This window comes from Scylla paramamosain, chromosome 30 (genome assembly GCF_035594125.1).
Source record: "Scylla paramamosain isolate STU-SP2022 chromosome 30, ASM3559412v1, whole genome shotgun sequence".
In the NCBI taxonomy this organism is placed as follows: Eukaryota; Metazoa; Arthropoda; class Malacostraca; order Decapoda; family Portunidae; genus Scylla; species Scylla paramamosain.
The window spans coordinates 9,879,115-9,891,614 of NC_087180.1; the positions used below are offsets into that span (position 1 = coordinate 9,879,115).

Below are 12,500 nucleotides of genomic sequence, written 5' to 3' on the forward strand. Positions count from 1 at the left end.
TGTCTGTTGTGTTCACTGAGTGTCAACTAACTCCCCTGTTCCCCGGGCAGTGGTTGTTGCCGCCCGCCCCGCCCCGACACTCTCCCGATGGCCGGCCTCTCTGTTCCCTGCTCCCTCTTTGTTTATTTATCCCTCCGTGTGGCCGCCTCGCGTCCTTCCCCCAGCAGGCCATGCGGGGCGCGACTCCCCTGACCACACCCTGGCAGGTGCGGGGTGGCCTAACGCACCCCATAACCCCCTGGCTCACCTGATGCTCACATGAGGCTCGCCTGAACCTCACCCCATGGCCCACACTTAAAATTTTGCGAATGTGATCTCACTAATTAAACATGAAAGCATATTACCCCCATTGCCCTCTACTAATTTAGATGTCTCAGGAGTATGCCTCTGCCTTGTTCACTAAATTGTCCACTTTTCAACCTGCTATCATAAACATGTTTTTTTTTTACATTTCAGCATGACTGTTGTCATATACAAGCACTATTTCCATGTTGAACGTGTTCTGGAAGCTTATTTACTGGAATATTTTACAGAGAGGTAAAAGCCTGGAATTACAGAGATCAAACAGTAAATGCAATTAAATTAAATCACATGATGAAAGCGAGGGCCACAGGGCACAGAGAGCCCGCCACCCGGAGCAGTGCCCGGGCGTAGGCTGACCACCTGCCATAACCCGTCTTGTTGTGTTCCCTTGGTGGGCGGAGCTAGGGCGCTGACGTCACTAGAGGGCGGGGCCACCCTCATTGCGTCACTGGAGGGGGCGTGTCGCTCCTTGGCACCTGGCCTGCCCCCCGCCATCACACTCTCCTGTGACGACGTTTCCTGCTTGTACGTACTACTCGGATATGTGTACATGTGCTATGTCCACGCACACACACGCACACACACACACACACACACACACACACACACACACACACACACACACACACACACACACACACAGTCCATACTTCAATGCACTGATTGCTGTAGGTAATTCTATCTTCTCTTCAATTCAATCTTCAAACTCTTTCCAAGTACGAGTAGTATTAGTCTACGTATGTACTGTACGTAATGATGTGTACACACTTGTTCCATTACGTAATTGTGTTTTGCTTCATGCACAGGATCTCAGCAGGGCAGGGCACGCACCCCATGACAAGCCTATCAATACCAAACAACGGCAGGTCAACATCAAATTAAACATTGATTTGTTTTTCAGGGTTACAAAATTAAAATCCTTCCTCGCTTCCTCTCTCACTTCCTCTTCATCTCTTTCACCCTCGTCCTTTCATTCTCTTCCCCCTCACTATTTTTCTTTCACTCTCTTCCTCTCTCGCCTTGGTCCCCTCCCACTCTCCCCTTTTCCCTCTGCCCCACATCTGAACCCTTACTGTTTTCCCCTCACTTTTCTCCTCAAGGATTTCCCATCACCCTCTTTCGTTTACTTTCCCCCATTCATCCCCTCACTCTCTTTCCCTTCCCTGTACCTCACACTTATCCCCCTCACCTTCTCCCCCTTACCCTCTCCCTCTCACTCTCTTCCCCTTCCCTGCGCCTCTCCCTTTCCCCCTCACTCTCTTCCCCTCCCCCCAACAGAGGTTCACGGTGCTTTTGTTATTATTTTTATATGCCTAAAGCCGCCACCGCAGCGCTTTTTGTTTTGTTTTGTTTTGCAACGTAAGGTACGAACCATATTTCGAATTGGATTAAAAAAAACTTTCATGAATTCTTTTGAATGCCGAACGAACGTCCCTCCTCCCCCCTCTCCCGTCCCACCATCCTGAACACACACACACACACACACACACACACACACACACACAGTGAGAGAGAGAGAGAGAGAGAGAGAGAGAGAGAGAGAGAGAGAGAGAGAGAGAGAGAGAGAGAGAGAGAGAGAGAGAGAGAGAGAGAGAGAGAGAGACGCAGAAAGACAAAGAGAAGCAAGAGGAGCAATGAGACAGAGACAGAGACAGAGTGATAGAGAAAATGAGGCAGACAAGCAAACAGACAGACGAGGAGGCACAGAAACAAACACAGATACAATAAAAAAAAAGAAGAAGCAAAGAAAAAAGGAAATGAAAAGACAAGAGAAACACAGTATAGCATTCCCTTGCACTGAAATCAGCGTCTCGGGATCTGAATGATTTAGTAAACACGAGAGCGAACTGGCGAGGCGAGGCGGGAGTGAGATGGCGAAACACATTCATCTTCAGATCAGTTTGTGTTTCGCTGTATCGCGGGAGAAGCGACTGTAAAGGCGAAGATTATCGCAAGAGATGAGTGATAAGAAATGTACGTACAGCAAAGATGGAAATAATTTAGATAAGGCATGAATGAAATGAAAGCCATTAAAGGAAGAGGAGATTGAAATATATTTCAGTAAAACGTACCTGATTAAAATAAAGAATAAAATTCAGGAAAAAAATATTAAGAAAATTTAAAAGAAATTAAAAGTCACGAAAAAAATAAAGTATATAAAAAAATAAGAAAAGACTCAAAATGTAAAGATGAGACGAAATAGTTAAATAAATTCGGGTTACAGTGAAGCCAGGAGTAAAGAGAAAAAGAGATTAAAGTAGAAACATTTAAGTAGAACGTTCATGAGACAAAAAAATAATAAAGAGCAATAAGCCAGTGCTCTAAAAAATACAAAACTCTACACTTGAGAATTAAATTAAAGATGTATTAAAGAAGAAATAAAGAAAACAGGAAAAAAAATTATTAAAGTGGAAAGTGGAAGAGTAAAATATGTGCAACGAAGCACTCCAGAACGCAAGTGCGAGATTAAAAGAATGAAATGAAAGTCGTAACGCAACAATAAACAACGGTAACAGAAGATTAAAGAAGGAAGATTGAAGTAGGAAACATAAGAGCAAAAAACGTATAGCTAAGATCCCAACGAAATACAAAGATAATAAGACTTTGGAACGAAATAAAACCCACAACGAAACAGGAAACAAAGGGAAGAAGAAATTAAAGTAAAGAGAAAGCAAAGAGAATGAGATACAACGCAGAATCCGAGGCTTGACAAAAAAAATGCCAAAAAATAAAGCAAAAATAAATACGAGAGAAAATAAATAAACCACAAACGAGTCACTTCTCAAGATGGCGGCTCGTTACGAACCTTGGGTCAACTGTGGACCATTTTTCAACCTCAATTTGAGCAACACTCGCGGTCCTCAAACCCAACTTCTAATAGACCATCGATTCTAAAATCCCGTCATTCCCTTCTTTCCTTTCTTTTCTTCTCCGAGACAGAGAATGGAAGTCAATATTGGCTGCAATATTCCTTGTCCTCTGCTACTGACGCGGCGTTTCTATTCTCTTTCTCTCAAGCTCTCCCTCCCTCAAGCTTCCTATTATGCTTAACTGCAGAATTATTTAACTTGCTCTCCATTCACCACACTTACTATGTTTATTCTAAGCTTTGGTTCCTCTCTCACTCTCCCTCAAGCTTGCTATTATGCTCAACTACGGAATGGTTTGACTTTCTCTCATTCACCACACTTCCAGCCTTTACTCCCAGCACTGCTTCTTCTCTCTCTCTCTCTCTCTCTCTCTCTCTCTCTCTCTCTCTCTCTCTCTCTCTCTCTCTCTCTCTCTCTCTCTCTCTCTCTCTCTCTCTCTCTCTCTCTCTCTCTCTCTCTCCTCCTTTACAACCTGATGCACACGCCCTCACTTTCTCAGGTGTTCCTCCTTCATTTACCTGGAGAAACCTTGTGTCTCTTTGCCTGCATCCCTGACCCAATGGAATACACGTCGCTCTTCACATTTCCCTGTCCCTGAATAGAAGTAAGAGAAAGACTTTTAATGGTAATGAGTAGGTGGGACAAGAGGAGGAACTGAAATGAATGTAGGAGTAAAAAAAGAACTGAGACATGTGTAAGAAGATGTTACAGGTATAAGTAATAGAGATTACAGGGCTCTTAATATGGTCTTGCCCCTGAAGTGAAGCACGAAATGAGGACGCTATGGAGAGCTTGAGAAAGAGGGAATGAATGGAGTAAGAGTAAAACGACAAATGGAACTGAAGACGGTGATAAAAAAGAGTGAAAGAACTGGAAGTAAAGAATATTGAAAGCAGTAAACGTGGAAAGAAGTGGAAATCTTAAAAAAAAAAGACAGAAACGACTCCAGAATGTTATAGTTACAAAAATTACTTAGAATAACTAGTAAAATAAAGAATATTTGAAGAAACCGTAAATAACACACACACACACACACACACACACACACACACACACACACACACACACACACACACACACACACACACACACACACTCAGCGCCAATAATTAAGGAGATGACAAATTAATACCTTATAATATACGATTCTAGTCAGAGAAAAGAACCAGTGCACGAGTCTAAAATTTATTACCGACCAGGCTGCCTTCGATCAATTGCAGAGAGAGAGAGAGAGAGAGAGAGAGAGAGAGAGAGAGAGAGAGAGAGAGAGAGAGAGAGAGAGAGAGAGAGAGAGAGAGAGAGAGAGAGAGAGAGAGAGAGAGAGAGAGAGAGAGAGAGAGTTTGCCTAGCCATTTCAGCAACAATCTCTTGAAACCTTGTATATTGCCTGCCATGATTTAAGTGTGTGTGTGTGTGTGTGTGTGTGTGTGTGTGTGTGTGTGTGTGTGTGTGTGTGTGTGTGTGTGTGTGTGTGTTCTGGCTCAGTCCACCCTCTCCTCCTTCTTTACAAGAAAAAAAATGTAGAATAAAATAGTGGATGACTAAAATATGATCATTTATTGCAAGTTTTGATTAAAAAGTTAGAAAAGTTTAGGTAGACGTAACACAAAAAAACTCTCTTAGCACGTAGTAAAGGTAAAGAGAGAGAGAGAGAGAGAGAGAGAGAGAGAGAGAGAGAGAGAGAGAGAGAGAGAGAGAGAGAGAGAGTAGAACCATATTACGCAACGTTAGTAACCTCTCATCCTTCATTACAGTAAAACAAAAGTAAGGGGAAAAATTACAAAGATGCGGAGTCAGAGTAAGGGGGATGAGAGCAACGGAAGGGAAAAGAACTCAAGGGAACACATGTAAGTAAGAGATGACGTGGTGAGGGAAAAAATGATGGGAAAAAAAGAAAGACAAGAAAATGTAAGAAGAGCAAGGTGAGGGGAGCGAGGCTAGCTGAGGATACGGATGAGGGGTAAGAGATAAGGGGAGTGGGAATGGATGAAGGGAGCGAGTGAGGGGAGATGAGGGGATAAGTGAGGGGAGACGAGAGGGGAGGAGGTATTGGGCTAACTTGATTAATTTTCCAGTAAGGGCTTATCTGATGACCTAGCCAGGTTTTTGAAGGAGGTATTTTGTCGGTCTTAATATCTGTCCCATTACATAGTCCTTTAATCAGAGAGAGAGAGAGAGAGAGAGAGAGAGAGAGAGAGAGAGAGAGAGAGAGAGAGAGAGAGAGAGAGAGAGAGAGAGAGAGAGAGAGAGAGAGAGAGAGTAGCTAAATATAAAATCTAGTACTTGTTAAATTTATTCAAAGAAAAGAGAGAAAAAAAAACATATATATTTGTAAATCTGAAGTAAATTTGTCATACCTGCCACTTCATACCTTTGTCCTCCATTCCACTCGCGTGCGCCAAAAATACACGGGTTATTTATATCACACAAGTATTGATATTACACACACACACACACACGGTAGGGTAAAACAAAAACGCGCATACACCGTGACGATATACATGAATTATGAATACATGAGCACCTATTATCAAAATGTCTATATACACTGTACGCCTAATGTCAAAACGTTAATAGTAATGATACAGTTTGCTTATCACTTATACTGAGAGACAAATGCAGGGAAGAGAACTATAGGGAAGAAAGAGGAAAAGGGAAAAAGGTCGGAAAAGTAAATATGAAAGGGAAGGCGTAAGAAAAAAATTAAAGAACTCAGGAAGGAGTAAGCAAAGGATGAAAGAAGGGAGTAAAGATGGAAGGAAGAGAAGGATTGGAAAGACAGGGGTGATAGACATGGAAAGTAGAAAGAGAGGAATAAAAGATGGGAGCAAGGAAACGTGGAGGGAATGGAGGGGGAATGATAGACTGAAAAGTAGGAAGTGAAGGGGAGAGCGGAAAAGTATGGGAAAGGAAGGGAGCGTAAAGAGAAAAGGAATTGATGGAGGAAGAAATGGAGGGAAAGAGTGGAGAAAAGGAGATTAATGGAGAGCATGAAACAGTGAGGAAAGTAGTAAAGGAGAGAAACGGAGGAGGGGGAAAATTGATAAAAGAGACTGAAGAGGGAAGGAGAAAATAAGAGAATGAAGGCGAATGACGAAAAAATGGGAAAAGAGGAAAAGAAACGGAGGGTGAGATGAAGGAAAAGAGAAATATATAGCAAAAGGGAATAAGGAAGAAAGGGAGAGAGGAAGAGGGAGAGGGAGAGAATGTAGGGGGAGGGAGGGCGGGAGGTTGTTGTCATCGTTTTTCATTAATGGACGTCAATTACTCTTCATTCGAGGTGAATTACCTTGATGAGGCATTTTAGCTTAATTAGTCATCGAGATCACCATTTAGGTGGTAATGGCTTCTTTGTCCCGCTCACCCAAATGTCCTTTTCAAAATCACTCCCTTTACAATGACACTTTGTACCGGTTTTTCACTTTAATCGCATTTCTATTTTCTTTCAGTCGCCGATTTTCTTTCCAGTTTCGCCTCCTTCCTCAATTCTCTTTGATCAGGGACGGAAAAGATGAAACGAAGGGGCCGGCAGATAACACAGTTGGGAAGATATGAATGGGAGAATGGTACAGGGCAAAGGGACAGAGAAAGAGATTAAACAAATGGGAACGCAAAAGAACACGTAAGGGTAGAAAAGAATATAATCTGAAAAGAGAGAAGTGTATGTGTACACGAAGATTAAGATAAACAAAAAGCCAGGAAAAGTTATGATAAAAGAGAAATAAAAAACTACAGAAAAATACTCATTGATTAATGGTACTTACAACATAATACTTTACAACATACAGACACATCCCACTTCGTCATTTCTCATGAAAAAAAAAACAAAAAAAAAACAATAAAGAAAATGGATTATGGCGCAGCAGCCGCTAAAGGTCAAGAAAGTGCTAAGAGGCAACGTAACTTAATCTCCTTCGTCGACAACAGGCAGCGCTCTTTTATCATCCCGCCACGCTCACCAGCCCTCACTAACCCTTGCCAGCCCTTACCCCAACAATCAAGCCAACCAGTCATACCCTGAATCACCCTCGCCGCCTGTGTAGTCAATCAGGTGCACCGAGGCTTGTGTGAGTCAGTGAGTCAGTGAGTCAGCGAGGCAGCGAGGCATACCTTCCCCTCTGTATAGGTGATCAGGTGCACCCAGCTGTGATTCAGAGTCCACCTTGAGACGCGAGATGGAGACGAGAATTTGCTTGTGAAAGTGAGGAAAGAGGGGGAGAGCCGAGGTCGTGAGAGAGAAGGGGAAAAATGAAGCCAAGGAGAGATGTATGTGAGGAAAGAGGGAAGGCTGCGGGGAATTAAGTAGTGATGAAGCGGGAGGGAAAAATATGAGATCACTAAAGGGCAAAATAGAACTTACGTAACATCGGGTATTGGATGCAAGAGGTAAAAAAAAACACCTAAGAACAAGAAAACAGGAGGATTCCACGTCACTACACACACACACACACACACACACACACACACACACACACACACACACACACACACACACACACACATACACGCACGCACGCACGTCAAGCTGCAATAAATCTTCTGTTATTGCTTCATCCTCTTACTGAAATGACGCAAACACTCATCACCCACACCTATTCACCTGACGTATATTTATACAAGGAGAGCCAATGTCACTTTACCTTCACATGGAGAAAATATTGCTCCCTCGCATCTTTTTCTTTTTCTTTTTCTTTTTTTTTCTTTTCCTCCTCCTCTGCCTCGAAACACACCGAGTGATTTCACCAGCTGGAAAGAATATAAAAGAACACGTGAAAACAAGAAGTAAGTGAAGAAGTCGTGCTAATTAGGTGGCTTTTTATCTGAAAGGATCTTTTTTTCCTTCTCTGGATGTTGAGAGTATTACGGAATGACGCTGTGGACTCGAGTGAAATTATTATTAGCGTTTGATCTTCGAGGCGTAATGAAAATGGAATCCGTACCTCACTCCCACACTCTTCCAGTCCTCTTCCAGGTAGTGAAAGGCGACACGAAAGTATTTTTTTTTTTTTTTAAGTATTCCAGCGCCATATGAGCAGGTTCTCGGAAAATTGGAATAAAAAGATGTTTAATCATTCCAGTATTCAACAGTATTCAGACTTATGACAATTTAACTATCACGTTTCATTATATAGCGTTACAACTATTATTTAACCACTTTTTCAACACTGTTTCAATTTATTAGAGATACCAGCAACACTATTCCAGTTAGTATACTATTTATTGTTCCTGTTGCTCGTCCACTCAATATTTCACGTGCCACTTCAATCACTATTTGTCACCATCCCGATCATCATTATTATCACCATGTCGTTCATCATTTCAGTCACCAATCCAGCCACTCGTCATTATTTCAGTTCCCTAATCACTATTCCAACCATTCTTCCAGTCGTTTCCTTCCAGTCATATTGCAGGTCCTTCTAGTCACTATTTCATTCACTATTAATTCACTATTACAGTCACCATACGTGTCATCATTCCAGTCATTCTTTCAGTCATCATTCTAATATCCCTTATAGTTAGTTACCTTTCCATTCATTCCTACAGTCATCATTCCAGTCACTATTCGTCACTCTTCCAATCATTCCAGTCACCATTCCAGTCACCATTCCAGTCACTCTTCCAGTCACCATTCCAGTCACTCTTCCAGTCACCATTCCAGTCACCATTCCAGTCACTCTTCCAGTCACCATTCCAGGCACTCTTCCAGTCACCATCCCAGTCACCATTCCAGTAACTCTTCCAGTCACCATTCCAGTCACTCTTCCAGTCACCATTCCAGGCACTCTTCCAGTCACCATCCCAGTCACCATTCCAGTCACTCTTCCAGTCATCATTCCAGTCACTCTTCCAGTCACCATTCCAGTCACCATTCCAGTCACTCTTCCTGTCACTCTTCCGGTCACTTTTCCAGTCACTAACAGCAAGAGATCATTTGTCCCCTGCCTAACCTCCCTCGCTCCCCCCTTCACACACAACCTTCCCTTGTCAACTATAAACGTACACATTCCAGCGCGTGTACACCATTCGCACGTACATGTTTTCCAAGAAGTCTATACATTGTTATGTGCGCTCATTCCTCGCCGCGTATGCATCATGTGGACGTATCCATGTCACGAGTGAAAATACCGACACGTATACAGCCTCGCACGTACGTAGCTATTTGGTGTATATCGTGTGTGCACATATACATAGATTCATGTATACATAGATTCATGGAAAGGGACACCAGATAGAATATCACTTATTACTAGGAATTACTATATATGTTTTGTGTAAGAGGGATCTGGCAAAAAAAAAAAAAAAGTACAAAAAAAGCAACAAAGAAAGGCCCACTGAAGATGCTAGTCCTGTAAGAGAATTTAAAAAAAAAGAATATCCACAGTTACATATATAAAACTAATAAAAAGCAAGTATACGCACCGTATGTGTAACAAAAAAAAAAAAAAAGAGAGAGACAAGCATTTAAGTCCAGGAAACCTAATAAGGGTACTTCAAATCGCAGTGAATTATTATACATTACTACAATTATTTCTATAAAAAGTAGGTCGTGGAGGAAGACCGCAGCGTGACGCGCGGCCTGGAATCTTAACTCACAGGACTCCACCATCAACTAATTAGAAGGTGGCGCCGCCCCAGCCCCGCGTCTCGCAGCGGCGAGCAGTACCGGGCGGCCTTGTCCTTATGACCGCATTACTCCAGCCAATTTAGCCTCAAGTGGCCAAGTATAAACCCGCTCTCTTCCCGGAAGCCATTCTCTCGGCGAGGGAGGGGAGAGGTTGAGGCGAAAGGGAGTAAAGGAAGGATGAATATTCGTGGACTGCAATTCTGCTTTAGATTCTTCGTTTAGTGACAACTATCCCAGCTGTCCCTGCACCCACGCTTTCAGTGGTAATGACAGTATGACATTTTCAGTAACCTGGGGAAATTTATTGATCCAGAAAGCTATAGGCCCTAAAATGTCTCAACTAGACATAACTCCCCTTTGCTATCCATATTTTTTATCAAACTTGCACATGGTCATTTTACAAAAGAGTGGGAAGAAAAAGCAGGAGTGTGAAGAAAAAGTAGGAGTCATGTGGTTAAAGGCGAAGAGAGTAAAGGAAATATTTGCGTGAGGTGGTACATTTTTCAGGGTGTTCGCCGAGCCCTGCTGCTCCACCACCGCGACACTAAATCCTTGGGTGTTTAGATTTTTCAAAAGGACGGTTCGAATCGGCTTTTCAGAGCTTCGAATCAGATCCGCGAACCTGTGCGAGGCGGTGCATTAACGTTTTCCTCACTAATCCGCGTTCCTGAGGAGTTTTAAGTCTCCGAAATGTTCAAGCACGTCCGTGGAATTTAGTCCGTCTTGGCTCGTTCCTTGAAATTCCTTTGTGCGTGTCGCCTTTATGAGCATCAACTTTTACCTAAAAAACACAAGATGGGAGCCAATGAGGGGCACGGGAGGGAGACACACGCGGAAACAACCAGGGAAACAAAGGGTCTCTCCACACACACACACACACACACACACACACACACAGACTTCAATCACTCCACAACACAGCCGTCTCAGCCCCTTACCGAAGGCCTCTGCTAAACTATGCCATTGAACGACCCCCATTAACATCCCGGCGGGTTCTGCTTCTCCTGCCTTCCGGGTGGGATGCAACACTAAGCCGCCAGCACACTGCAAATTGGTCTGGCAGGGAGGCGTGGGTGGCTCAAACCATCCCCACAAAGCCTCAACTAATCCCCCAATCGTAACGCCGGGGAGAGATCGCTGAGTCTGGCCCTGCTTCCCCCCGACTTCGATTTCAAGAAAGAATTTATGGTTTGGTGTTTTATCTACGTCTGGCAGCGGCCGTCACAGTGGTACCCCACCCCCCATTGCTTACCGGGGAGAGAGAGAGAGAGAGAGAGAGAGAGAGAGAGAGAGAGAGAGAGAGAGAGAGAGAGAGAGAGCACCAAACAGTCCGAATTACAAAAACAAGAAAGAAACTTTTAAAACTTCATTTGCAAGACGAAATAATAAAAGAAGCCGCTGAGTCGAACCACACACAGACACACACACACACACACACACACACACACACACACACACACACACACACACACACACACAAATGGAACATAATTGAGGGTGACTTTGGAATACTAATGCCAGCAAGGTGCGCGTCACAGGTGTTGTTAGAAGATTTACTTAAAACTCTCTCTCTCTCTCTCTCTCTCTCTCTCTCTCTCTCTCTCTCTCTCTCTCTCTCTCTCTCTCTCTCTCTCTCTTTTGAACCTCTATCAATACACTCAAGAGAGAGGATATTTATGATGACGACGACGACGGTGGTGATGATGATGATGATGATGATGATGATGATGATAGTAATAATAATTATAGTAATAATAATTAATAGTAATAATAATAATAATAATAATTATAATTAATAATAATAATAATAATAATAATAATAATAATAATAATAATAATAATAATAAATGATGATGATGATGATGATGATGATGATGATGATGATGATGATGATGATGATAAGAAGAAGAAGAAAATTAAAAACCTATATTTTCTATATCAAAATTATTATTATTATCATCATCATTATTATTATCATTATTATTACTATCAACCTCATCACTACTACTATTACTACTATTACTACTACTACTACTACTACTACTACTATTACTACAACCATTCCTACAACTACTACTGCTCTAAGGAAGATCATCATGATCATCATGATCTTCATCATCATCGTCATCATCGTTTCGTAAGTCTTGGGTTCCTTCTTTCCCTTTTATTTCTTCTTTATATGAAGTTACTCACTAAAGTTTGTGCTGAGAATTGCTAATTTTTGTCGACTCTGTCGGTTGGACTGACGGGGTCTCTCTCTCTCTCTCTCTCTCTCTCTCTCTCTCTCTCTCTCTCTCTCTCTCTCTCTCTCTCTCTCTCTCTCTCTCTCTCTCTCTCTCTCTCTCTCTCTCTCTCTGTGTGTGTGTGTGTGTGTGTGTGTGTGTGTGTGTGTGTGTGTGTGTGTGTGTGTGTGTGTGTGTGTGTGTGTGTGTGTGTGTGTGATAAAGCGTATAACTATCCTTACTCAGTCAGTAATTTCATAACACACACACACACACACACACACACACACACACACACACACACACACACACACACACACACACACACACACACACACACACGAAACACGAAATAATACAAATAATTCACATAAAATCATTCCTTTCAGCGAAGGTTTCAAAATCACCATTGCATTTATCAGCGAAGAACAGAAGGGTTTATCCCACACACACACACATACACACAAACACACACAAACC

The 12,500-nt window shown here is 42.5% G+C and overlaps 2 protein-coding genes across 11 annotated transcripts in view; one reads left to right on the forward strand and one right to left on the reverse strand.

The window, feature by feature from the left end:
• LOC135116241 (uncharacterized) overlaps window positions 1-11,036 on the reverse strand; it is a 216,213-nt gene extending 205,177 nt beyond the window's left edge. For 9 of the 10 annotated variants that reach the window (XR_010276218.1, XM_064033611.1, XM_064033609.1 and 6 more), the window contains exon 1: window positions 7,814-11,036. The gene's annotated coding sequence lies outside the window, so the exon portion shown is untranslated. The remainder of the gene's footprint in view (window positions 1-7,813) is intronic. The other variant, XM_064033615.1, reaches the window with a different exon arrangement.
• Window positions 1-12,500, forward strand: part of LOC135116239 (GTP-binding protein Rit2-like) — a 47,616-nt gene that overhangs the window by 5,364 nt on the left and 29,752 nt on the right. Inside the window, 1 exon segment of the mRNA XM_064033605.1 lies at window positions 709-828. Coding sequence (XP_063889675.1) covers window positions 709-828 — 120 coding nt within the window.